Source organism: Cuculus canorus, chromosome 25, assembly GCF_017976375.1.
Source record: "Cuculus canorus isolate bCucCan1 chromosome 25, bCucCan1.pri, whole genome shotgun sequence".
Lineage (NCBI taxonomy): Eukaryota > Metazoa > Chordata > Aves > Cuculiformes > Cuculidae > Cuculus > Cuculus canorus.
The window spans coordinates 5705145-5728998 of record NC_071425.1 but is presented as its reverse complement, the minus strand read 5'-3'; the positions used below and the strand labels follow the sequence as shown (position 1 = coordinate 5728998).

Sequence of the window (23854 nt, the reverse complement as noted above, 5' to 3'; positions counted from 1 at the left end):
CCTCCTCTCCTCGGGAAGCAGGTGAGTGGGAAGCTGCTTCTCCTCCTCCTTCAAGACCAGCTCTGTCCTCGATGTCTGTCTCAGCTGCTGAGGGCTGTTGTAGTGCAGGGCTGGGAGCTGCTTCTCGAGGGGTAGGGAAGGGCAGAGCAGGTCTTGCCCAGAGAGAGGCTGGGACTCGGTTGAGGTGTCTGCTGGGCTTTGAGCTGGACAGGGTCTACCGGGCCAGGAGGTGCCTTGTCTCCTCTGGATTGAGTGCAGTGCTGCTCCTCAGGTGTCCTCACGCTCTCTTTCCTCTCTCCTCTCAGCCAGGTTCATCTCCAGGCATCAGTCATGTCCTGCTCCGATAAGTGCTGTCCCTGTGGCCCCTGCCAGCCCTGCGGCCCGTGCCCGCTGGCCAGCAGCTGCAATGAGTGCTGTTGCAGGCAGTGCCAGGACTCCGTTGTGGTCATCGAGCCCTCTCCCGTGGTGGTGACCCTGCCTGGACCCATCCTCAGCTCCTTCCCTCAGAACACCGCTGTGGGAAACTCCACCTCCGCTGCTGTTGGCAACATCCTCAGCTGTAACGGAGTGCCCATCAACACTGGCTGCTGTGACCTGTCCTGCATCATCAGCTGCTGTGGCAACAGATGCCGACCCTGCTAAGATTGTTGACAACGGCCCAGTAGCAGAACCTCCAACACAATAGAACATGCTGCTGGACATGAGATTTGAGGCATTGACTTTAGATCTCTGAGTATTAGTTTCCTTCTTCCACACTCTTCTCTCTCTCTTTCCTTTGCCTTTGTCTTGTCCCAATACCAGCCTGGTGGGGGACCTGTTGGCCTTGTCACTCTGCAGGGCTGGCAGATGGACACCCTGCAGGAGCTCCACCGCATCTTGGTGTCTGCCCCTGGTGCTCCATGGGAACCACCCGTTTTTCTTCTTTAGACTCATTAAAGTTGTGTTGCATCCAAGCCCGGGCCTCTGAGTCCTCCTTCGTTCTGCAACAATTCTTCCCACGTCCTCAGGAGAATTGGGGTTTTGTCGAACAGATAAGTTTGAGTGAAAGAGAGGAGCCTTCCTCATTGCCCGAGGAAGAAGAAGGTAGGACTGGGTTGTCCTTTGTGCTCTGGAGCTGCAGCAGACAACCCTGGCTGCTCCTCAGACCACGGCCATCCTTGCAGCGTTACTGCAGCTCTTCCCGGACGCGGGTGGGAGCTCTGTGCTCGGAAGTACATTCTGCGAATGGCAATCCAAAGCACTGCTCCAAACTCTCTCAGCCTGTCCTCAAATGGGAGGTTCTCCAGCCCTCGGATCACGTCTCTGGCCTCCTCTGGGCTCACTCACGCACAGCAATTTCCTTCCTTTGCTGAGGACTCCAGAACTGGACTCAGGGCTCCAAGTGAGCTCTCACGAGAGCAGAGGAGAGGGGGAGAATGCCCTCCCTCCCCAGCTGCTCCCACTTCTTTGAATGCATCCCAGGACACGGTTGGCTCTCTGGGCTGCAGGCACACATTGCCAGCTCACGTTGGGCTTCTAATCCACCAAGACCCAAAGTCCTTCACTTCAGGGCAGCTCCAAATCTATTCTCCACGCAGCCTTTGACTTTGCATGGGATTGCTATGACCCCGCTGCAGGACCTTGCCCTTAGCCTCATGCAATTTCACATCATTCATACAACCACATCTTTCCAGCACGTCCAGGTCCGGCTGCATGGCATCCCTTCCCTCCAGAGAGTTGACCATGCCCACAGCTTGGTGTCATCGTTAAACTTGATGAGAGTGCCCAAATCCCACTATCCAAGTCTGTGACAAAGTTGTTAAACACCACCAGTCCCAACAGCGACCCCTGCCAAACACCGCTTGACACTGGTCTCCGCTGGGACAGCGAGCTGTTGACCACAACCCTTTGAGTGTGACCACCCAGCCAATTCCTTATCCACTGAGTGGCTTATTAGTCAATGTCTCTCTAACTTAGGGATGAGAATGTTGTGAGGGACAGTGAGAAATGCCTTCCACGACGAGCCCCAGCACGGGATGTTGGTTACTCTTTCCCCCTCCACCAAAGCTGTAGCCCCATCGCTGAAAGCCAACAAACTTTTCAGGCACGATTGGCCTTTAGTGAAGCATTGGTATTCCTTTAGTGAAGTAGGTGGTCTGGCTTGTGCCCGTGCCGGTGGTGGCTGAGGCAAGGAAGTCCTTGGGGACCACAGCCTTCTCCACAGCCTGGGTAATAGCATCTACCATTTCCTTCTGGACAGGGCCCATGTTCTCCCTAGTCCTTCTTTTTTCATGGAAGAGAATACCTAGAGAAGCTTCTCTTGTTGTTCTTGACATCCTCGGTCAGGTTGAATTCAGTCAAGGCTTTAGCTTGGCTAACCTGATCCCTGGCAGCTTGGACAAGGTTCCTGTCTTCCTGCCAGGTCACCTGCCCTTGCTTCCACCCGCTGAAGGCTGCCTTTTTGCATTTAGGTTTGTTCAGGTGCCCCTTGTTCACCCACGGAGACCTCTTTGTGGCGTTTTCACCTGCCTTCCTCTTTGCTGGGATGCTTTGCTCCTGAGTGTGGGGGAGGTGATCCTTTACAGGTGCCTTGTTCTCTTTTGTGGTGCCTCAGGACGTGACCAGAAGGAATCAGCTGCCGAGACAAGAATGAAGGTCCAGAGCTGGAATGGGTTCAATCTATTCTTCCTCTTGCTTTCTGAGGATCTTACTGACGACCAACAGCATCTGCTGACCCCCAATGTAGCTCTGATCACACCTGGGCTGAGCTCAGGACGACGAGCAAATCAGAAGGGAAAGGACCTGGCACAGTTAGGACCATTGCTCTTGCTTTGCTGGAATCGAGCTTTGCCAGGAAATGATGGGATCCCGTTGCATCTCATTCTATCTGTGGTATTTTGTGGGTGCCTTTGGTGTCTTAATTGCCTCCTTCTTAATTGCCTCCTTGAAATGCTCAAAGGGCGTACTAGCTACGACCTAGAGAGCGGTGGAAATTTCATGTTGGTAACAATGTCTTTGCCCAAAGGAGCAAAGTTCTGGTGAGATAGACGCTAACCTGGGCCTCCCTTGGCAGCAATCAGCATCAGTTTGTTCAGGAAACGGTGAAATGAATTTCCCGGGTTGCCCAGGGGAAAGATCCATTGCAAGGATTCCCACCCTCCCTTGTCTCCACCTTTTCTTTCCCCTGAGCAGACGGGAAGAGTTGCCCCAGGATAAGGAGGACTCAGAGGCTCAGGCTTGGATGCAGCACAACTTTAATCAGTCTAAAGAAGGAAAGGAAGTGGCTGCCAGGGAGCACCAGGGTCAGCCACCAAGACACGGCGGAGGTCCCGCAGGGTGTCCGCCTGACTGCTCTGCAGAGGGACGGAGGCCAACAGGTGTTGACTCCGGTGGCATTAGGAAGAAAAAAACAGCAAAGAAAAGAGGGAGGAAAGAGGAAACAGAGGCCTGAAGCTCTGGAGGCAGTGCCTCAAGTTCTATCTCCTGTCCAGCATCAGGTTGTGAAGTCTTGGAGGTTCTTGTCCAGGTCCGTTGCCAGCAGATTTAGCAGGGCCGACATCTGTTGCCACAGTAGCAGCTGGTGATGCAGGACAGGTCACAGCAGCCAGTGTTGATGGACACTCCGTTGGAGCTGAGGATGTTGCCAATAGCAGCGGAGGTGGAGTTTCCCACAGCGGTGTTCTGAGGGAAGGAGCTGAGGATGGGTCCGGGCAGGGTCACCACCACGGGAGAGGGCTCGATGACCACAACGGAGTCCTGGCACCGCCTGCAGCAGCACTCATTGCAGCTGCTGGCCAGCGGGCACGGGCCGCAGGGCTGGCAGGGGCCACAGGGACAGCACTGGTCAGAGCAGGACATGTCTGGGGACTGGAGGTGAATCTGGGAGGAAAGAGAGCACAGGAAAACATCAGGAACTGCCTGAAAATCCCCCAAAAGAAAGCCAAGGCACCTGCCAGGTGGAGAGGCAGCGGCTCTGCAGGAATGAACAAGGGCTTCTTTGACTGAGCCTGGCAAGATCTTTCATACATCAGCCAGGACGTGGGATCCTCCGGATCAGCCGGGAGCAAAGAGGCACCTCAGCCCAGCGCCAGCCTCTCTCCAGGACAGAGCGCCTCTCCCCTGACCTCTCCCAACACCACCATCTCAGAGCCCCAACACAAGACCAAGGAGCAGGGATCAGCTCAGTTGTCCTGCGAGGCCAGACCCAGTCTGAGAGGACAAAGGGGGTTCCAACTCACTTGGTTCCCAAGGAGAAGGAGGTGGCAGAAGTGGTGGCGAGAGCAAACAGCTGGGCTTGCTTTTATCCCAGCCTCTCCCTGCCTGAGGCCCATAGGCAGCCACAAGCATTTTCCTGTGTGCTCCTCAGGACCGGAAACAGCCCAGGTAATGACATGGCAGCGTTGATGCTTCCCCCCGTGCTGCCTTTGCATTTCCTGCTTGATGTCATGGCCATTCCCTCGGGGATGTTTTTTAGATGTTGGGGTGAGAGGCCTCATGATCTGCACAGTTGGATGAGTTGGTGTGGGCACAGACACGGACTGAGTGCCAGAAGGATGCGGTGGAGTCAGGTGCCATCAGCTTGGGGCACTGCGGTGGTTTCTTCTGTGATGATGCTGGGACAGGATAGACCCCAGCTCCTGCCAGCCCTGCCAGCCTTGTCTTGGCCTCCAAGGGTGCCTGGGGGAACGTTCTCTGTCCTCCTCTTTCCTTCCTTCCTGTCCCACACCAAATGGCAGTGGCTCTTGTGTCCCCAGGCAGGCGGATTGCACTTAAGGGATTTGCACCCCTTTTGACCCCAAGCTGCCCTCCGGAGGAATCTGCCAACATCTTGGGCCTCCTCCTCCTCCTCTTTCTGGATGGTCCCTGTGTCTCCTCCAGCAAGGCTGCCTGAGCATGGGTCCTACTTCGGGGCACCTGTCCCTGCTTCAGTACGGAGGATCCAGCAGCTCCTCAGTCCCATGCCTTGCTCTTGCCTTTGTCCCCATCTGCTCATCTGCAGTGTCCTGTGGGCCAGTGGGATTGTGTCCCAGTCTGGGCCATTCTCTGCATGCACACGCGTGTGCTCCTAAGCTTGTGTCTGCACAGCCCTGGCTGCCTCTGGGGAGACCACGGCTCTGTGGACACGGCTCCGTCTGTGCTCAGCCGGGAGGACTTGTTCTCAGCTCCACAGGTCTGTGCCCACACGGACATTTCCTTTCTCTTGTGCATCTGGGAACATCTCTCTTCACCCTTGTGCCTATGGGCAGGTGTCAGGGCACGCGTGTATGTACAGTCGTCTGCCTGCCCTCCCAACGGGGCCCAAGCATTTCCAGAGGCCCATTCTGACATTCCTTCATAATAATGGCAGGAACTGACTCTGCTCCTCTTTGCCACAGGGAAGCGGCCTCGGCAACTGCAACCACAAATGGATGATCAGGTGGTCACTTTCTCATTCCTAGAGGACTAGGAAGGCAGGTCACTATGTCTGTGGGCCTCCTGTCAAGTGGCATGGGGATGGAAGAGAAGAGTGAGTCACTGGAGGGAATGCGGGTCTGTGTGGTGCTGAGCATCCAGAAGGCTTTCAAAAAAACCAAGAGTGCACCGGTGATCCCAGGTCAGGATGAAGTCTCATGACCGTCATTGGGGTTCAACAATGGCCAGCGGTCACCAGGGGTTTTCACACAGATGGGGTCGGACTCAGGTCAAGCTGGGAAATCACACGCACATGTCGAGGTGTAAACAAAGCGCAGTGGGGTCCTAGTACAGAAATAGGCACAGATGTGTCACAGCTGGAGATGCAACTCAGGTTGCGCTCAAGCACTAGAATGGAAACCTGAACGCTTCTGCCATGGGAAGGGGAGAAGGCCCCGGCTGAAGACCCCCAGCAGCACCACCTAACTACGGTCTCAGCAAGGCCAACAGAGGGAAAGGGCAGCCCTTAGCTGTGCTACAACTACGTTGGGCAACGCCCTTACATCTCTCAGACAAAGAACGTCTGGACCCCTGTCCCTTTCATCCAACACCCATTTGGTGTGAGCTCTCGGCCCCCGCCTCACCCAACACCAGGCTACCGGGCTGCACAAGTGCATAGCATCAGAGAACTGTTTGCTTTGGAAGGGATCTTAAAGATCATCTACTTCCAAGCCCCGTGCTATGGGTAGGGACACCTGCTACTTGACCAGGCTGCCCGAGGCCCCATGCAACTGACCTTGACCACCTCCAGGGGTGGGGCAGCCACAACTTCCCTGGGCAACCTCTTCCAGTGCCTCACCACTCCCATAGTGAAGAAATTCCTCCTTCTGTCTAGCCTAAATCGGCCCCTCTCCGGTTTACAATCATTTCCCTTTGTCACTACAAGACTTTGTGAACGGTCCCTGCCCAGCTTTCTTGTAGGCCCCCTTCAGGTACGGGAAAGTTGCTCTAATGTCTGCGGAGAGCCTTGTCTTCTCCAGGCTGTACAACCCCAACTCTCTCTGCCTGTTCTGGGATGGGAGCTGCTCCAGACCTCTGATCATCCTTGTAAGCTCCTTGGCACCTGTTCCATAGCCTTCTTAAGTTGAGGCTTCCAGATCTGGACACAATGCTCCAGGAGAGGTCTCACAGGAGAGGAACAGAGGGGCAGAATCACTTCCCTCAACCTGCTCGACACACTGCTTTTGATGCAGCCCAGGACACTCTTGGGCTCCCTGGCTGTGAGAACACATTGCCGGTTCATGTCAAGCTTCTCATCAACCATCAGAGAGAGGTGAGGGAGGAAGAGGAAAGGAAGGGGTGTCTCCTCTCACATGGGATTCCTTAGGCACCACGACAGGAAATGTGAGAGAGGTGCCCATTTGCTGACTCCTAAGCAATTGCCCAGGTGCACATCACCTGCCCGCACGGGATGCCACCAGCTCTGGAGATGAGCCTTCTGCCTTCACTGACGTGTTTCTACCCCGGAAATCCTCACGTCTCTCATCCCGGCAGGTCAAGAAGCCTTCATGTGGGAAGTGCATGGCATCAGGCAGGAAATGAGAAGGCAGCAGGGCAGGAAACCAGGACACAGCCCATGCCATTAGCTGGGATGCTTTGCGTTTGACGGGAGCTTGTCAGGAAAGTCTCCCTTCCCCAGAGGGAGCCTGTGGGCCTGAGGCAGGGCAGGAGCACTATAAAAGGCAGCCCAACTCCCTGCTCTCTCATCCACTTCTTTTGCCTCCTCTCCTCGGGAAGCAGGTGAGTGGGAAGCTGCTTCTCCTCCTCCTTCAAGACCAGCTCTGTCCTCGATGTCTGTCTCAGCTGCTGAGGGCTGTTGTAGTGCAGGGCTGGGAGCTGCTTCTCGAGGGATAGGGAAGGGCAGAGCAGGTCTTGCCCAGAGAGAGGCTGGGACTCGGTTGAGGTGTCTGCTGGGCTTTGAGCTGGACAGGGTCTACCGGGCCAGGAGGTGCCTTGTCTCCTCTGGATTGAGTGCAGTGCTGCTCCTCAGGTGTCCTCACGCTCTCTTTCCTCTCTCCTCTCAGCCAGGTTCATCTCCAGGCATCAGTCATGTCCTGCTCCGATAAGTGCTGTCCCTGTGGCCCCTGCCAGCCCTGCGGCCCGTGCCCGCTGGCCAGCAGCTGCAATGAGTGCTGTTGCAGGCAGTGCCAGGACTCCGTTGTGGTCATCGAGCCCTCTCCCGTGGTGGTGACCCTGCCCGGACCCATCCTCAGCTCCTTCCCTCAGAACACCGCTGTGGGAAACTCCACCTCCGCTGCTGTTGGCAACATCCTCAGCTGTAACGGAGTGCCCATCAACACTGGCTGCTGTGACCTGTCCTGCATCATCAGCTGCTGTGGCAACAGATGCCGACCCTGCTAGGAATATTCGCGGTGGCCCTGGACAAGAGCTTCCAAGACCCGAGAGCACGGTGCTAGACATGAGACAGAGCTTTGAGGCATTGTCTTGAGATGTCTGTCTCAGCAGCTGAGACAGACATCGAGGACAGAGCTGGTCTTGAAGGAGGAGGAGAAGCAGCTTCCCACTCACCTGCTTCCCGAGGAGAGGAGGCAAAAGAAGTGGATGAGAGAGCAGGGAGTTGGGCTGCCTTTTATAGTGCTCCTGCCCTGCCTCAGGCCCACAGGCTCCCTCTGGGGAAGGGAGAATTTCCTGACAAGCTCCCGTCAAACGCAAAGCATCCCAGCTAATGGCATGGGCTGTGTCCTGGTTTCCTGCCCTGCTGCCTTCTCATTTCCTGCCTGATGTCACGCACTTCCCACATGAAGGCTTCTTGACCTGCCGGGATGAGAGACGTGAGGATTTCCGGGGTAGAAACACGTCAGTGAAGGCAGAAGGCTCATCTCCAGAGCTGGTGGCATCCCGTGCGGGCAGGTGATGTGCACCTGGGCAATTGCTTAGGAGTCAGCAAATGGGCACCTCTCTCACATTTCCTGTCGTGGTGCCTAAGGAATGCCATGTGAGAGGAGAAACCCCTTCCTTTCCTCTTCCTCCCTCACCTCTCTCTGATGGTTGATGAGAAGCTTGACATGAGCCGGCAATGTGTTCTCACAGCCAGGAAGCCCAAGAGTGTCCTGGGCTGCATCAAAAGCAGTGTGTCGAGCAGGTTGAGGGAAGTGATTCTGCCCCTCTGTTCCTCTCCTGTGAGACCTCTCCTGGAGCATTGTGTCCAGATCTGGAAGCGTCAACTTAAGAAGGCTATGGAACAGGTGCCAAGGAGGTTACAAGGATGATCAGAGGTCTGGAGCAGCTCCCATCCCAGAACAGGCAGAGAGAGTTGGGGTTGTACAGCCTGGAGAAGACAAGGCTCTCCGCAGACATTAGAGCAACTTTCCCGTACCTGAAGGGGGCCTACAAGAAAGCTGGGCAGGGACCGTTCACAAAGTCTTGTAGTGACAAAGGGAAATGGTTGTAAACCGGAGAGGGGCCGATTTAGGCTAGACAGAAGGAGGAATTTCTTCACTATGGGAGTGGTGAGGCACTGGAACAGGTTGGCCAGGGAAGTTGTGGCTGCCCCACCCCTGGAGGTGGTCAAGGTCAGTTGCATGGGGCCTCGGGCAGCCTGGTCAAGTAGCAGGTGTCCCTACCCATAGCACGGGGCTTGGAACTAGATGATCTTTAAGATCCCTTCCAAAGCAAACAGTTCTCTGATGCTATGCACTTGTGCAGCCCGGTAGCCTGGTGTTGGGTGAGGCGGGGGCCGAGAGCTCACACCAAATGGGTATTGGATGAAAGGGACAGGGGTCCAGACGTTCTTTGTCTGAGAGATGTAAGGGCGTTGCCCAACGTAGTTGTAGCACAGCTAAGGGCTGCCCTTTCCCTCTGTTGGCCTTGCTGAGACCGTAGTTAGGTGGTGCTGCTGGGGGTCTTCAGCCGGGGCCTTCTCCCCTTCCCATGGCAGAAGCGTTCAGGTTTCCATTCTAGTGCTTGAGCGCAACCTGAGTTGCATCTCCAGCTGTGACACATCTGTGCCTATTTCTGTACTAGGACCCCACTGCGCTTTGTTTACACCTCGACGTGTGCGTGTGATTTCCCAGCTTGACCTGAGTCCGACCCCATCTGTGTGAAAACCCCTGGTGACCGCTGGCCGTTGTTGAACCCCAATGACGGTCATGAGACTTCATCCTGACCTGGGATCACCGGTGCACTCTTGTTTTTTTTGAAAGCCTTCTGGATGCTCAGCACCACACAGACCCACATTCCCTCCAGTGACTCACTCTTCTCTTCCATCCCCATGCCACTTGACAGGAGGCCCACAGACATAGTGACCTGCCTTCCTAGTCCTCTAGGAATGAGAAAGTGACCACCTGATCATCCATTTGTGGTTGCAGTTGCAGAGGCCGCTTCCCTGTGGCAAAGAGGAGCAGAGTCAGTTCCTGCCATTATTATGAAGGAATGTCAGAATGGGCCTCTGGAAATGCTTGGGCCCCGTTGGGAGGGCAGGCAGACGACTGTACATACACGCGTGCCCTGACACCTGCCCATAGGCACAAGGGTGAAGAGAGATGTTCCCAGATGCACAAGAGAAAGGAAATGTCCGGGTGGGCACAGACCTGTGGAGCTGAGAACAAGTCCTCCCGGCTGAGCACAGACGGAGCCGTGTCCGCAGAGCCGTGGTCTCCCCAGAGGCAGCCAGGGCTGTGCAGACACAAGCTTAGGAGCACACGCGTGTGCATGCAGAGAATGGCCCAGACTGGGACACAATCCCACTGGCCCACAGGACACTGCAGATGAGCAGATGGGGACAAAGGCAAGAGCAAGGCATGGCACTGAGGAGCTGCTGGATCCTCCGTACTGAAGCAGGGACAGGTGCCCCGAAGTAGGACCCATGCTCAGGCAGCCTTGCTGGAGGACACACAGGGACCATCCAGAAAGAGGAGGAGGAGGCCCAAGATGTTGGCAGATTCCTCCGGAGGGCAGCTTGGGGTCAAAAAGGGTGCAATCCCTTAAGTGCAATCCGCCTGCCTGGGGACACAAGAGCCACTGCCATTTGGTGTGGGACAGGAAGGAAGGAAAGAGGAGGACAGAGAACATTCTCCCAGGCACCCTTGGAGGCCAAGACAAGGCTGGCAGGGCTGGCAGGAGCTGGGGTCTATCCTGTCCCAGCATCATCACAGAAGAAACCACCGCAGTGCCCCAAGCTGACGGCACCTGACTCCACCGCATCCTTCTGGCACTCAGTCCGTGTCTGTGCCCACACCAACTCATCCAACTGTGCAGATCATGAGGCCTCTCACGCCAACATCTAAAAAACATCCCCGAGGGAATGGCCATGACATCAAGCAGGAAATGCAAAGGCAGCACAGGGGGAAGCATCAACGCTGCCATGTCATTACCCGGGCTGTTTCCGGTCCTGAGGAGCACACAGGAAAATGCTTGTGGCTGCCTTTGGGCCTCAGGCAGGGAGAGGCTGGGATAAAAGCAAGCCCAGCTGTTTGCTCTCGCCACCACTTCTGCCACCTCCTTCTCCTTGGGAACCAAGTGAGTTGGAACCCCCTTTGTCCTCTCAGACTGGGTCTGGCCTCCCAGGACAACTGAGCTGATCCCTGCTCCTTGGTCTTGTGTTGGGGCTCTGAGATGGTGGTGTTGGGAGAGGTCAGGGGAGAGGCGCTCTGTCCTGGAGAGAGGCTGGCGCTGGGCTGAGGTGCCTCTTTGCTCCCGGCTGATCCGGAGGATCCCACGTCCTGGCTGATGTATGAAAGATCTTGCCAGGCTCAGTCAAAGAAGCCCTTGTTCATTCCTGCAGAGCCGCTGCCTCTCCACCTGGCAGGTGCCTTGGCTTTCATTTGGGGGATTTTCAGGCAGTTCCTGATGTTTTCCTGTGCTCTCTTTCCTCCCAGATTCACCTCCAGTCCCCAGACATGTCCTGCTCTGACCAGTGCTGTCCCTGTGGCCCCTGCCAGCCCTGCGGCCCGTGCCCGCTGGCCAGCAGCTGCAATGAGTGCTGCTGCAGGCGGTGCCAGGACTCCGTTGTGGTCATCGAGCCCTCTCCCGTGGTGGTGACCCTGCCCGGACCCATCCTCAGCTCCTTCCCTCAGAACACCGCTGTGGGAAACTCCACCTCCGCTGCTGTTGGCAACATCCTCAGCTCCAACGGAGTGTCCATCAACACTGGCTGCTGTGACCTGTCCTGCATCACCAGCTGCTACTGTGGCAACAGATGTCGGCCCTGCTAAATCTGCTGGCAACGGACCTGGACAAGAACCTCCAAGACTTCACAACCTGATGCTGGACAGGAGATAGAACTTGAGGCACTGCCTCCAGAGCTTCAGGCCTCTGTTTCCTCTTTCCTCCCTCTTTTCTTTGCTGTTTTTTTCTTCCTAACGCCACCAGAGTCAACACCTGTTGGCCTCCGTCCCTCTGCAGAGCAGTCAGGCGGACACCCTGCGGGACCTCCGCCGTGTCTTGGTGGCTGACCCTGGTGCTCCCTGGCAGCCACTTCCTTTCCTTCTTTAGACTGATTAAAGTTGTGCTGCATCCAAGCCTGAGCCTCTGAGTCCTCCTTATCCTGGGGCAACTCTTCCCGTCTGCTCAGGGGAAAGAAAAGGTGGAGACAAGGGAGGGTGGGAATCCTTGCAATGGATCTTTCCCCTGGGCAACCCGGGAAATTCATTTCACCGTTTCCTGAACAAACTGATGCTGATTGCTGCCAAGGGAGGCCCAGGTTAGCGTCTATCTCACCAGAACTTTGCTCCTTTGGGCAAAGACATTGTTACCAACATGAAATTTCCACCGCTCTCTAGGTCGTAGCTAGTACGCCCTTTGAGCATTTCAAGGAGGCAATTAAGAAGGAGGCAATTAAGACACCAAAGGCACCCACAAAATACCACAGATAGAATGAGATGCATCGGGATCCCATCATTTCCTGGCAAAGCTCGATTCCAGCAAAGCAAAAACAATGGTCCTATCTGTGCCAGGTCCTTTCCCTTCTGATTTGCTCGTCGTCCTGAGCTCAGCCCAGGTGTGATCAGAGCTACATTGGGGGTCAGCAGATGCTGTTGGTCGTCAGTAAGATCCTCAGAAAGCAAGAGGAAGAATAGATTGAACCCATTCCAGCTCTGGACCTTCATTCTTGTCTCGGCAGCTGATTCCTTCTGGTCACGTCCTGAGGCACCACAAAAGAGAACAAGGCACCTGTAAAGGATCACCTCCCCCACGCTCAGGAGCAAAGCATCCCAGCAAAGAGGAAGGCAGGTGAAAACACCACAAAGAGGTCTCCGTGGGTGAACAAGGGGCACCTGAACAAACCTAAATGCAAAAAGGCAGCCTTCAGCGGGTGGAAGCAAGGGCAGGTGACCTGGCAGGAACACAGGAACCTTGTCCAAGCTGCCAGGGATCAGGTTAGCCAAGCTAAAGCCCTGACTGAATTCAACCTGACCGAGGATGTCAAGAACAACAAGAGAAGCTTCTCTAGGTATTCTCTTCCATGATAAAAGAAGGACTAGGGAGAACGTGGGCCCTGTCCAGAAGGAAATGGGAGATGCTATTACCCAGGCTGTGGAGAAGGCTGTGGTCCCCAAGGACTTCCTTGCCTCAGCCACCACCGGCACGGGCACAAGCCAGACCACCTACTTCACTAAAGGAATACCAATGCTTCACTAAAGGCCAATCGTGCCTGAAAAGTTTGTTGGCTTTCAGCGATGGGGCTACAGCTTTGGTGGAGGGGGAAAGAGTAACCAACATCCCGTGCTGGGGCTCGTCGTGGAAGGCATTTCTCACTGTCCCTCACAACATTCTCATCCCTAAGTTAGAGAGACATTGACTAATAAGCCACTCAGTGGATAAGGAATTGGCTGGGTGGTCACACTCAAAGGGTTGTGGTCAACAGCTCACTGTCCCAGCGCAGACCAGTGTCAAGCGGTGTTTGGCAGGGGTCGCTGTTGGGACTGGTGGTGTTTAACAACTTTGTCACAGACTTGGATAGTGGGATTTGGGCACTCTCATCAAGTTTAACGATGACACCAAGCTGTGGGCATGGTCAACTCTCTGGAGGGAAGGGATGCCATGCAGCCGGACCTGGACGTGCTGGAAAGATGTGGTTGTATGAATGATGTGAAATTGCATGAGGCTAAGGGCAAGGTCCTGCAGCGGGGTCATAGCAATCCCATGCAAAGTCAAAGGCTGCGTGGAGAATAGATTTAGAGCTGCCCTGAAGTGAAGGACTTTGGGTCTTGGTGGATTAGAAGCCCAACGTGAGCTGGCAATGTGTGCCTGCAGTCCAGAGAGCCAACCGTGTCCTGGGATGCATTCAAAGAAGTGGGAGCAGCTGGGGAGGGAGGGCATTCTCCCCCTCTCCTCTGCTCTCGTGAGAGCTCACTTGGAGCCCTGAGTCCAGTTCTGGAGTCCTCAGCACTGGAAGGAAATTGCTGTGCGTGAGTGAGCCCAGAGGAGGCCAGAGACGTGATCCGAGGGCTGGAGAACCTCCCATTTGAGGAGAGGCTGAGAGAGTTTGGAGCAGTGCTTTGGATTGCCATTCGCAGAATGTACTTCCGAGCACAGAGCTCCCACCCGCGTCCGGGAAGAGGTGCAGTAACGCTGCAAGGACTGATGGCCGTGGTCTGAGGAGCAGCCAGGGTTGTCTGCTGCAGCTCCAGAGCACAAAGGACAACCCAGTCCTACGTTCTTCTTCCTCGGGCAATGAGGAAGGCTCCTCTCTTTCACTCAAACTTATCTGTTCGACAAAACCCCAATTCTCCTGAGGACGTGGGAAGAATTGTTGCAGAACTAAGGAGGACTCAGAGGCCCGGGCTTGGATGCAACACAACTTTAATGAGTCTAAAGAAGAAAAACGGGTGGTTCCCATGGAGCACCAGGGGCAGGCACCAAGATGTGGTGGAGCTCCTGCAGGGTGTCCATCTGCCAGCCCTGCAGAGTGACAAGGCCAACAGGTCCCCCACCAGGCTGGTATTGGGACAAGACAAAGGCAAAGGAAAGAGAGAGAGAAGAGTGTGGAAGAAGGAAACTAATACTCAGAGATCTAAAGTCAATGCCTCAAATCTCATGTCCAGCAGCATGTTCTATTGTGTTGGAGGTTCTGTTACTGGGCCGTTGCCAACAATCTTAGCAGGGTCGGCATCTGTTGCCACAGCAGCTGATGATGCAGGACAGGTCACAGCAGCCAGTGTTGATGGGCACTCCGTTACAGCTGAGGATGTTGCCAACAGCAGCGGAGGTGGAGTTTCCCACGGCGGTGTTCTGAGGGAAGGAGCTGAGGATGGGTCCGGGCAGGGTCACCACCACGGGAGAGGGCTCGATGACCACAACGGAGTCCTGGCACCGCCTGCAACAGCACTCATTGCAGCTGCTGGCCAGCGGGCACGGGCCGCAGGGCTGGCAGGGGCCACAGGGACAGCACTTATCGGAGCAGGACATGACTGGTGCCTGGAGATGATCCTGGCTGAGAGGAGAGAGGAAAGAGAACGTGAGGACTCCTGAGGAGCAGCACTGCACTCAATCCTGGAGGAGACAAGGCACCTCCTGGCCCGGTAGACCCTGTCCAGCTCAAAGCCCAGCAGACACCTCAACCGAGTCCCAGCCTCTCTCTGGGCAAGACCTGCTCTGCCCTTCCCTATCCCTCAAGAAGCAGCTCCCAGCCCTGCACTACAACAGCCCTCAGCAGCTGAAGCAGACATCCACGACAGAGCTGGTCTTGAAGGAGGAGGAGAAGCAGCTTCCCACTCACCTGCTTCCCGAGGAGAGGAGGCAAAAGAAGTGGATGAGAGAGCAGGGACTTGGGCTGCCTTTTATAGTGCTCCTGCCCTGCCTCAGGCCCACAGGCTCCCTCTGGGGAAGGGAGAATTTCCTGACAAGCTCCCGTCAAACGCAAAGCATCCCAGCTAATGGCATGGGCTGTGTCCTGGTTTCCTGCCCTGCTGCCTTCTCATTTCCTGCCTGATGTCACGCACTTCCCACATGAAGGCTTCTTGACCTGCCGGGATGAGAGACGTGAGGATTTCCGGGGTAGAAACACGTCAGTGAAGGCAGAAGGCTCATCTCCAGAGCTGGTGGCATCCCGTGCGGGCAGGTGATGTGCACCTGGGCAATTGCTTAGGAGTCAGCAAATGGGCACCTCTCTCACATTTCCTGTCGTGGTGCCTAAGGAATGCCATGTGAGAGGAGAAACCCCTTCCTTTCCTCTTCCTCCCTCACCTCTCTCTGATGGTTGATGAGAAGCTTGACATGAGCCGGCAATGTGTTCTCACAGCCAGGAAGCCCAACAGTGTCCTGGGCTGCATCAAAAGCAGTGTGTCGAGCAGGTTGAGGGAAGTGATTCTGCCCCTCTGTTCCTCTCCTGTGAGACCTCTCCTGGAGCATTGTGTCCAGATCTGGAAGCCTCAACTTAAGAAGGCTATGGAACAGGTGCCAAGGAGGTTACAAGGATGATCAGAGGTCTGGAGCAGCTCCCATCCCAGAACAGGCAGAGAGAGTTGGGGTTGTACAGCCTGGAGAAGACAAGGCTCTCCGCAGACATTAGAGCAACTTTCCCGTACCTGAAGGGGGCCTACAAGAAAGCTGGGCAGGGACCGTTCACAAAGTCTTGTAGTGACAAAGGGAAATGGTTGTAAACCGGAGAGGGGCCGATTTAGGCTAGACAGAAGGAGGAATTTCTTCACTATGGGAGTGGTGAGGCACTGGAACGGGTTGCCTAGGGAAGTTGTGGCTGCCCCACCCCTGGAGGTGGTCAAGGTCAGTTGCATGGGGCCTCGGGCAGCCTGGTCAAGTAGCAGGTGTCCCTACGCATAGCACGGGGCTTGGAAGTAGATGATCTTTAAGATCCCTTCCAAAGCAAACTGTTCTCTGATGCTATGCACTTGTGCAGCCCGGTAGCCTGGTGTTGGGTGAGGCGGGGGCCGAGACCTCACACCAAATGGGTGTTGGATGAAAGGGACAGGGGTCCAGATGTTCTTTGTCTGAGAGATGTAAGGGCGTTGCCCAACGTAGTTGTAGCACAGCTAAGGGCTGCCCTTTCCCTCTGTTGGCCTTGCTGAGACCGTAGTTAGGTGGTGCTGCTGGGGGTCTTCAGCCGGGGCCTTCTCCCCTTCCCATGGCAGAAGCGTTCAGGTTTCCATTCTAGTGCTTGAGCGCAACCTGAGTTGCATCTCCAGCTGTGACACATCTGTGCCTATTTCTGTACTAGGACCCCACTGCGCTTTGTTTACACCTCGACGTGTGCGTATGATTTCCCAGCTTGACCTGAGTCCGACCCCATCTCTGTGAAAACCCCTGGTGACTGCTGGCCATTGTTGAACCCCAATGACGGTCATGAGACTTCATCCTGACCTGGGATCACCGGTGCACTCTTGTTTTTCTTGAAAGCCTTCTGGATGCTCAGCACCACACAGACCCGCATTCCCTCCAGTGACTCACTCTTCTCTTCCATCCCCATGCCACTTGAGAGGAGGCCCACAGACATAGTGACCTGCCTTCCTAGTCCTCTAGGAATGAGAAAGTGACCACCTGATCATCCATTTGTGGTTGCAGTTGCAGAGGCCGCTTCCCTGTGGCAAAGAGGAGCAGAGTCAGTTCCTGCCATTATTATGAAGGAATGTCAGAATGGGCCTCTGGAAATGCTTGGGCCCCGTTGGGAGGGCAGGCAGACGACTGTACATACACGTGTGCCCTGACACCTGCCCATAGGCACAAGGGTGAAGAGAGATGTTCCCAGATGCACAAGAGAAAGGAAATGTCCGGGTGGGCACAGACCTGTGGAGCTGAGAACAAGTCCTCCCGGCTGAGCACAGACGGAGCCGTGTCCGCAGAGCCGTGGTCTCCCCAGAGGCAGCCAGGGCTGTGCAGACACAAGCTTAGGAGCACACGCGTGTGCATGCAGAGAATGGCCCAGACTGGGACACAATCCCACTGGCCCACAGGACACTGCAGATGAGCAGATGGGGACAAAGGCAAGAGCACGGGATGGGACTGAGGAGCTGCTGGATCCTCCGTACTGAAGCAGGGACAGGTGCCCCGAAGTAGGACCCATGCTCAGGCAGCCTTGCTGGAGGAGACACAGGGACCATCCAGAAAGAGGAGGAGGAGCCCCAAGATGTTGGCAGATTCCTCCGGAGGGCAGATTGGGGTCAAAAGGGGTGCAAATCCCTTAAGTGCAATCCGCCTGCCTGGGGAGACAAGAGCCACTGCCATTTGGTGTGGGACAGGAGGGAGGGAAAGAGGAGGACAGAGAACGTTCCCCCAGGCACGCTTGGAGGCCAAGACAAGGCTGGCAGGGCTGGCAGGAGCTGGGGTCTATCCTGTCCCAGCATCATCACAGAAGAAACCACCGCAGTGCCCCAAGCTGACGGCACCTGACTCCACCGCATCCTTCTGGCACTCAGTCCGTGTCTGTGCCCACACCAACTCATCCAACTGTGCAGATCATGAGGCCTCTCACGCCAACATCTAAAAAACATCCCCGAGGGAATGGCCATGACATCAAGCAGGAAATGCAAAGGCAGCACAGGGGGAAGCATCAACGCTGCCATGTCATTACCTGGGCTGTTTCCGATCCTGAGGAGCACACAGGAAAATGCTTGTGGCTGCCTTTGGGCCTCAGGCAGGGAGAGGCTGGGATAAAAGCAAGCCCAGCTGTTTGCTCTCTCCACCACTTCTGCCACCTCCTTCTCCTTGGGAACCAAGTGAGTTGGAACCCCCTTTGTCCTCTCAGACTGGGTCTGGCCTCCCAGGACAACTGAGCTGATCCCTGCTCCTTGGTCTTGTGTTGGGGCTCTGAGATGGTGGTGTTGGGAGAGGTCAGGGGAGAGGCGCTCTGTCCTGGAGAGAGGCTGGTGCTGGGCTGAGGTGCCTCTTTGCTCCCGGCTGATCCGGAGGATCCCACGTCCTGGCTGATGTATGAAAGATCTTGCCAGGCTCAGTCAAAGAAGCCCTTGTTCATTCCTGCAGAGCCGCTGCCTCTCCACCTGGCAGGTGCCTTGGCTTTCTTTTGGGGGATTTTCAGGCAGTTCCTGATGTTTTCCTGTGCTCTCTTTCCTCCCAGATTCACCTCCAGTCCCCAGACATGTCCTGCTCTGACCAGTGCTGTCCCTGTGGCCCCTGCCAGCCCTGCGGCCCGTGCCCGCTGGCCAGCAGCTGCAATGAGTGCTGCTGCAGGCGGTGCCAGGACTCCGTTGTGGTCATCGAGCCCTCTCCCGTGGTGGTGACCCTGCCCGGACCCATCCTCAGCTCCTTCCCTCAGAACACCGCTGTGGGAAACTCCACCTCCGCTGCTATTGGCAACATCCTCAGCTCCAACGGAGTGTCCATCAACACTGGCTGCTGTGACCTGTCCTGCATCACCAGCTGCTACTGTGGCAACAGATGTCGGCCCTGCTAAATCTGCTGGCAACGGACCTGGACAAGAACCTCCAAGACTTCACAACCTGATGCTGGACAGGAGATAGAACTTGAGGCACTGCCTCCAGAGCTTCAGGCCTCTGTTTCCTCTTTCCTCCCTCTTTTCTTTGCTGTTTTTTTTCTTCCTAACGCCACCGGAGTCAACACCTGTTGGCCTCCGTCCCTCTGCAGAGCAGTCAGGCGGACACCCTGCGGGACCTCCGCCGTGTCTTGGTGGCTGACCCTGGTGCTCCCTGGCAGCCACTTCCTTTCCTTCTTTAGACTGATTAAAGTTGTGCTGCATCCAAGCCTGAGCCTCTGAGTCCTCCTTATCCTGGGGCAACTCTTCCCGTCTGCTCAGGGGAAAGAAAAGGTGGAGACAAGGGAGGGTGGGAATCCTTGCAATGGATCTTTCCCCTGGGCAACCCGGGAAATTAATTTCACCGTTTCCTGAACAAACTGATGCTGATTGCTGCCAAGGGAGGCCCAGGTTAGCGTCTATCTCACCAGAACTTTGCTCCTTTGGGCAAAGACATTGTTACCAACATGAAATTTCCACCGCTCTCTAGGTCGTAGCTAGTACGCCCTTTGAGCATTTCAAGGAGGCAATTAAGAAGGAGGCAATTAAGACACCAAAGGCACCCACAAAATACCACAGATAGAATGAGATGCAACGGGATCCCATCATTTCCTGGCAAAGCTCGATTCCAGCAAAGCAAAAACAATGGTCCTATCTGTGCCAGGTCCTTTCCCTTCTGATTTGCTCGTCGCCCTGAGCTCAGCCCAGGTGTGATCAGAGCTACATTGGGGGTCAGCAGATGCTGTTGGTCATCAGTAAGATCCTCAGAAAGCAAGAGGAAGAATAGATTGAACCCATTCCAGCTCTGGACCTTCATTCTTGTCTCGGCAGCTGATTCCTTCCGGCCACGTCCTGAGGCACCACAAAAGAGAACAAGGCACCTGTAAAGGATCACCTCCCCCACACTCAGGAGCAAAGCATCCCAGCAAAGAGGAAGGCAGGTGAAAACGCCACAAAGAGGTCTCCGTGGGTGAACAAGGGGCACCTGAACAAACCTAAATGCAAAAAGGCAGCCTTCAGAGGGTGGAAGCAAGGGCAGGTGACCTGGCAGGAACACAGGAACCTTGTCCAAGCTGCCAGGGATCAGGTTAGCCAAGCTAAAGCCCTGACTGAATTCAACCTGACCGAGGATGTCAAGAACAACAAGAGAAGCTTCTCTAGGTATTCTCTTCCATGATAAAAGAAGGACTAGGGAGAAAGTGGGCCCTGTCCAGAAGGAAATGGGAGATGCTATTACCCAGGCTGTGGAGAAGGCTGTGGTCCCCAAGGACTTCCTTGCCTCAGCCACCACCGGCACGGGCACAAGCCAGACCACCTACTTCACTAAAGGAATACCAATGCTTCACTAAAGGCCAATCGTGCCTGAAAAGTTTGTTGGCTTTCAGCGATGGGGCTACAGCTTTGGTGGAGGGGGAAAGAGTAACCAACATCCTGTGCTGGGGCTCGTCGTGGAAGGCATTTCTCACTGTCCCTCACAACATTCTCATCCCTAAGTTAGAGAGACATTGACTAATAAGCCACTCAGTGGATAAGGAATTGGCTGGGTGGTCACACTCAAAGGGTTGTGGTCAACAGCTCACTGTCCCAGCGGAGATCAGTGTCAAGCGGTGTTTGGCAGGGGTCGTTCTTGGGACTGGTGGTGTTTAACAACTTTGTCACAGACTTGGATAGTGGGATTTGGGCACTCTCATCAAGTTTAACGATGACACCAAGCTGTGGGCATGGTCAACTCTCTGGAGGGAAGGGATGCCATGCAGCCGGACCTGGACGTGCTGGAAAGATGTGGTTGTATGAATGATGTGAAATTGCATGAGGCTAAGGGCAAGGTCCTGCAGCGGGGTCATAGCAATCCCATGCAAAGTCAAAGGCTGCGTGGAGAATAGATTTGGAGCTGCCCTGAAGTGAAGGACTTTGGGTCTTGGTGGATTAGAAGCCCAACGTGAGCTGGCAATGTGTGCCTGCAGCCCAGAGAGCCAACCGTGTCCTGGGATGCATTCAAAGAAGTGGGAGCAGCTGGGGAGGGAGGGCATTCTCCCCCTCTCCTCTGCTCTCGTGAGAGCTCACTTGGAGCCCTGAGTCCAGTTCTGGAGTCCTCAGCAAAGGAAGGAAATTGCTGTGCGTGAGTGAGCCCAGAGGAGGCCAGAGACGTGATCCGAGGGCTGGAGAACCTCCCATTTGAGGAGAGGCTGAGAGAGTTTGGAGCAGTGCTTTGGATTGCCATTCGCAGAATGTACTTCCGAGCACAGAGCTCCCACCCGCGTCCGGGAAGAGCTGCAGTAACGCTGCAAGGATGGCCGTGGTCTGAGGAGCAGCCAGGGTTGTCTGCTGCAGCTCCAGAGCACAAAGGACAACCCAGTCCTACGTTCTTCTTCCTCGGGCAATGAGGAAGGCTCCTCTCTTTCACTCAAACTTATCTGTTCGACAAAACCCCAATTCTCCTGAGGACGTGGGAAGAATTGTTGCAGAACGAAGGAGGACTCAGAGGCTCGGGCTTGGATGCAACACAACTTTAATGAGTGTAAAGAAGAAAAACAGGTGGTTCCCATGGAGCACCAGGGGCAGACACCAAGATGCGGTGGAGCTCCTGCAGGGTGTCCATCTGCCAGCCCTGCAGAGTGACAACAGGTCCCCCACCAGGCTGGTATTGGGACAAGACAAAGGCAAAGGAAAGAGAGAGAGAAGAGTGTGGAAGAAGGAAACTAATACTCAGAGATCTAAAGTCAATGCCTCAAATCTCATGTCCAGCAGCATGTTCTATTGTGTTGGAGGTTCTGCTACTGGGCCGTTGTCAACAATCTTAGCAAGGTCGGCATCTGTTGCCACAGCAGCTGGTGATGCAGGAGAGGTCACAGCAGCCAGTGTTGATGGGCACTCCGTTACAACTGAGGATGTTGCCAACAGCAGCGGAGGTGGAGTTTCCCACAGCGGTGTTCTGAGGGAAGGAGCTGAGGATGGGTCCGGGCAGGGTCACCACCACGGGAGAGGGCTCGATGACCACAACGGAGTCCTGGCACTGCCTGCAACAGCACTCATTGCAGCTGCTGGCCAGCGGGCACGGGCCGCAGGGCTGGCAGGGGCCACAGGGACAGCACTTATCGGAGCAGGACATGACTGGTGCCTGGAGATGAACCTGGCTGAGAGGAGAGAGGAAAGAGAGCGTGAGGACACCTGAGGAGCAGCACTGCACTCAATCCAGAGGAGACAAGGCACCTCCTGGCCCGGTAGGCCCTGTCCAGCTCAAAGCCCAGCAGACACCTCAACCGAGTCCCAGCCTCTCTCTGGGCAAGACCTGCTCTGCCCTTCCCTATCCCTCGAGAAGCAGCTCCCAGCCCTGCACTACAACAGCCCTCAGCAGCTGAGACAGACATCGAGGACAGAGCTGGTCTTGAAGGAGGAGGAGAAGCAGCTTCACACTCACCTGATTCCCGAGGAGAGGAGGCAAAAGAAGTGGATGAGAGAGCAGGGACTTGGGCTGCCTTTTATAGTGCTCCTGCCCTGCCTCAGGCCCACAGGCTCCCTCTGGGGAAGGGAGAATTTCCTGACAAGCTCCCGTCAAACGCAAAGCATCCCAGCTAATGGCATGGGCTGTGTCCTGGTTTCCTGCCCCGCTGCCTTCTCATTTCCTGCCTGATGCCATGCACTTCCCACATGAAGGCTTCTTGACCTGCCGGGATGAGAGACGTGAGGATTTCCGGGGTAGAAACACGTCAGTGAAGGCAGAAGGCTCATCTCCAGAGCTGGTGGCATCCCGTGCGGGCAGGTGATGTGCACCTGGGCAATTGCTTAGGAGTCAGCAAATGGGCACCTCTCTCACATTTCCTGTCGTGGTGCCTAAGGAATCCCATGTGAGAGGAGAAACCCCTTCCTTTCCTCTTCCTCCCTCACCTCTCTCTGATGGTTGATGAGAAGCTTGACATGAGCCGGCAATGTGTTCTCACAGCCAGGAAGCCCAAGAGTGTCCTGGGCTGCATCAAAAGCAGTGTGTCGAGCAGGTTGAGGGAAGTGATTCTGCCCCTCTGTTCCTCTCCTGTGAGACCTCTCCTGGAGCATTGTGTCCAGATCTGGAAGCCTCAACTTAAGAAGGCTATGGAACAGGTGCCAAGGAGCTTACAAGGATGATCAGAGGTCTGGAGCAGCTCCCATCCCAGAACAGGCACAGAGAGTTGGGGTTGTACAGCCTGGAGAAGACAAGGCTCTCCGCAGACATTAGAGCAACTTTCCCGTACCTGAAGGGGGCCTACAAGAAAGCTGGGCAGGGACCGTTCACAAAGTCTTGTAGTGACAAAGGGAAATGGTTGTAAACCGGAGAGGGGCCGATTTAGGCTAGACAGAAGGAGGAATTTCTTCACTATGGGAGTGGTGAGGCACTGGAACAGGTTGGCCAGGGAAGTTGTGGCTGCCCCATCCCTGAAGGTGGTCAAGGTCAGTTGCATGGGGCCTCGGGCAGCCTGGTCCAGTAGCAGGTGTCCCTACCCATAGCACGGGGCTTGGAACTAGATGGTCTTTAGGATCCCTTCCAAAGCAAACTGTTCTCTGATGCTATGCACTTGTGCAGCCCGGTAGCGTGGTGTTGGGTGAGGCGGGGGCCGAGACCTCACACCAAATGGGTGTTGGATGAAAGGGACAGGGGTCCAGATGTTCTTTGTCTGAGAGATGTAAGGGCGTTGCCCAACGTAGTTGTAGCACAGCTAAGGGCTGCCCTTTCCCTCTGTTGGCCTTGCTGAGGCCGTAGTTAGGTGGTGCTGCTGGGGGTCTTCAGCCGGGGCCTTCTCCCCTTCCCATGGCAGAAGCGTTCAGGTTTCCATTCTAGTGCTTGAGCGCAACCTGAGTTGCATCTCCAGCTGTGACACATCTGTGCCTATTTCTGTACTAGGACCCCACTGCGCTTTGTTTACACCTCGACGTGTGCGTGTGATTTCCCAGCTTGACCTGAGTCCGACCCCATCTCTGTGAAAACCCCTGGTGACCGCTGGCCGTTGTTGAACCCCAATGACGGTCATGAGACTTCATCCTGACCTGGGA

The 23854-nt window shown here is 55.5% G+C and overlaps 7 protein-coding genes across 7 annotated transcripts; 4 read left to right on the top strand and 3 right to left on the bottom strand.

The window, feature by feature from the left end:
- Nucleotides 1-983, top strand: LOC128854575 (feather keratin Cos1-1/Cos1-3/Cos2-1-like). The gene is made up of 2 exons (XM_054088592.1): nt 1-21; nt 306-983. The coding sequence occupies exon 2, from the start codon at nt 331-333 to the stop codon at nt 640-642; it is 312 nt and encodes a 103-aa protein (XP_053944567.1). The 5' UTR covers nt 1-21; nt 306-330; the 3' UTR covers nt 643-983.
- Nucleotides 984-3224: 2241 nt separating this feature from the next.
- LOC128854573 (feather keratin Cos1-1/Cos1-3/Cos2-1-like) lies at nt 3225-4271 on the bottom strand. The gene is made up of 2 exons (XM_054088590.1): nt 4218-4271; nt 3225-3858 (listed from the first exon to the last, which is right to left on the bottom strand). The coding sequence occupies exon 2, from the start codon at nt 3835-3837 to the stop codon at nt 3523-3525; it is 315 nt and encodes a 104-aa protein (XP_053944565.1). The 5' UTR covers nt 3838-3858; nt 4218-4271; the 3' UTR covers nt 3225-3522.
- A 2878-nt stretch (nt 4272-7149) lies between these two features.
- LOC128854567 (feather keratin Cos1-1/Cos1-3/Cos2-1-like) lies at nt 7150-7881 on the top strand. Its single transcript, XM_054088546.1, has 2 exons — nt 7150-7170; nt 7455-7881. Exon 2 carries the CDS (start codon nt 7480-7482, stop codon nt 7789-7791), a length of 312 nt encoding a protein of 103 aa, XP_053944521.1. The 5' UTR covers nt 7150-7170; nt 7455-7479; the 3' UTR covers nt 7792-7881.
- Nucleotides 7882-10782: 2901 nt separating this feature from the next.
- On the top strand, nt 10783-11897 carry LOC128854566 (feather keratin Cos1-1/Cos1-3/Cos2-1-like). Its single transcript, XM_054088545.1, has 2 exons — nt 10783-10908; nt 11268-11897. The coding sequence occupies exon 2, from the start codon at nt 11289-11291 to the stop codon at nt 11601-11603; it is 315 nt and encodes a 104-aa protein (XP_053944520.1). The 5' UTR covers nt 10783-10908; nt 11268-11288; the 3' UTR covers nt 11604-11897.
- Nucleotides 11898-14181: 2284 nt separating this feature from the next.
- LOC128854578 (feather keratin Cos1-1/Cos1-3/Cos2-1-like) lies at nt 14182-15238 on the bottom strand. The gene is made up of 2 exons (XM_054088597.1): nt 15110-15238; nt 14182-14824 (listed from the first exon to the last, which is right to left on the bottom strand). Exon 2 carries the CDS (start codon nt 14797-14799, stop codon nt 14488-14490), a length of 312 nt encoding a protein of 103 aa, XP_053944572.1. The 5' UTR covers nt 14800-14824; nt 15110-15238; the 3' UTR covers nt 14182-14487.
- A 2697-nt stretch (nt 15239-17935) lies between these two features.
- Nucleotides 17936-19053, top strand: LOC128854576 (feather keratin Cos1-1/Cos1-3/Cos2-1-like). The gene is made up of 2 exons (XM_054088593.1): nt 17936-18059; nt 18419-19053. Exon 2 carries the CDS (start codon nt 18440-18442, stop codon nt 18752-18754), a length of 315 nt encoding a protein of 104 aa, XP_053944568.1. The 5' UTR covers nt 17936-18059; nt 18419-18439; the 3' UTR covers nt 18755-19053.
- Nucleotides 19054-21337: 2284 nt separating this feature from the next.
- Nucleotides 21338-22271, bottom strand: LOC128854574 (feather keratin Cos1-1/Cos1-3/Cos2-1-like). The gene is made up of 2 exons (XM_054088591.1): nt 22251-22271; nt 21338-21966 (listed from the first exon to the last, which is right to left on the bottom strand). Exon 2 carries the CDS (start codon nt 21939-21941, stop codon nt 21630-21632), a length of 312 nt encoding a protein of 103 aa, XP_053944566.1. The 5' UTR covers nt 21942-21966; nt 22251-22271; the 3' UTR covers nt 21338-21629.
- Nucleotides 22272-23854: the final 1583 nt, after the last annotated feature.

Excerpts from the sequence above, each read along its gene's own strand:
- LOC128854575 (XM_054088592.1), top strand. The coding sequence starts at position 331 with ATGTCCTGCTCCGATAAGTGCTGTCCCTGTGGCCCCTGCCAGCCCTGC.
- LOC128854573 (XM_054088590.1), bottom strand. The coding sequence starts at position 3,837 with ATGTCCTGCTCTGACCAGTGCTGTCCCTGTGGCCCCTGCCAGCCCTGC.
- LOC128854567 (XM_054088546.1), top strand. The coding sequence starts at position 7,480 with ATGTCCTGCTCCGATAAGTGCTGTCCCTGTGGCCCCTGCCAGCCCTGC.
- LOC128854566 (XM_054088545.1), top strand. The coding sequence starts at position 11,289 with ATGTCCTGCTCTGACCAGTGCTGTCCCTGTGGCCCCTGCCAGCCCTGC.
- LOC128854578 (XM_054088597.1), bottom strand. The coding sequence starts at position 14,799 with ATGTCCTGCTCCGATAAGTGCTGTCCCTGTGGCCCCTGCCAGCCCTGC.
- LOC128854576 (XM_054088593.1), top strand. The coding sequence starts at position 18,440 with ATGTCCTGCTCTGACCAGTGCTGTCCCTGTGGCCCCTGCCAGCCCTGC.
- LOC128854574 (XM_054088591.1), bottom strand. The coding sequence starts at position 21,941 with ATGTCCTGCTCCGATAAGTGCTGTCCCTGTGGCCCCTGCCAGCCCTGC.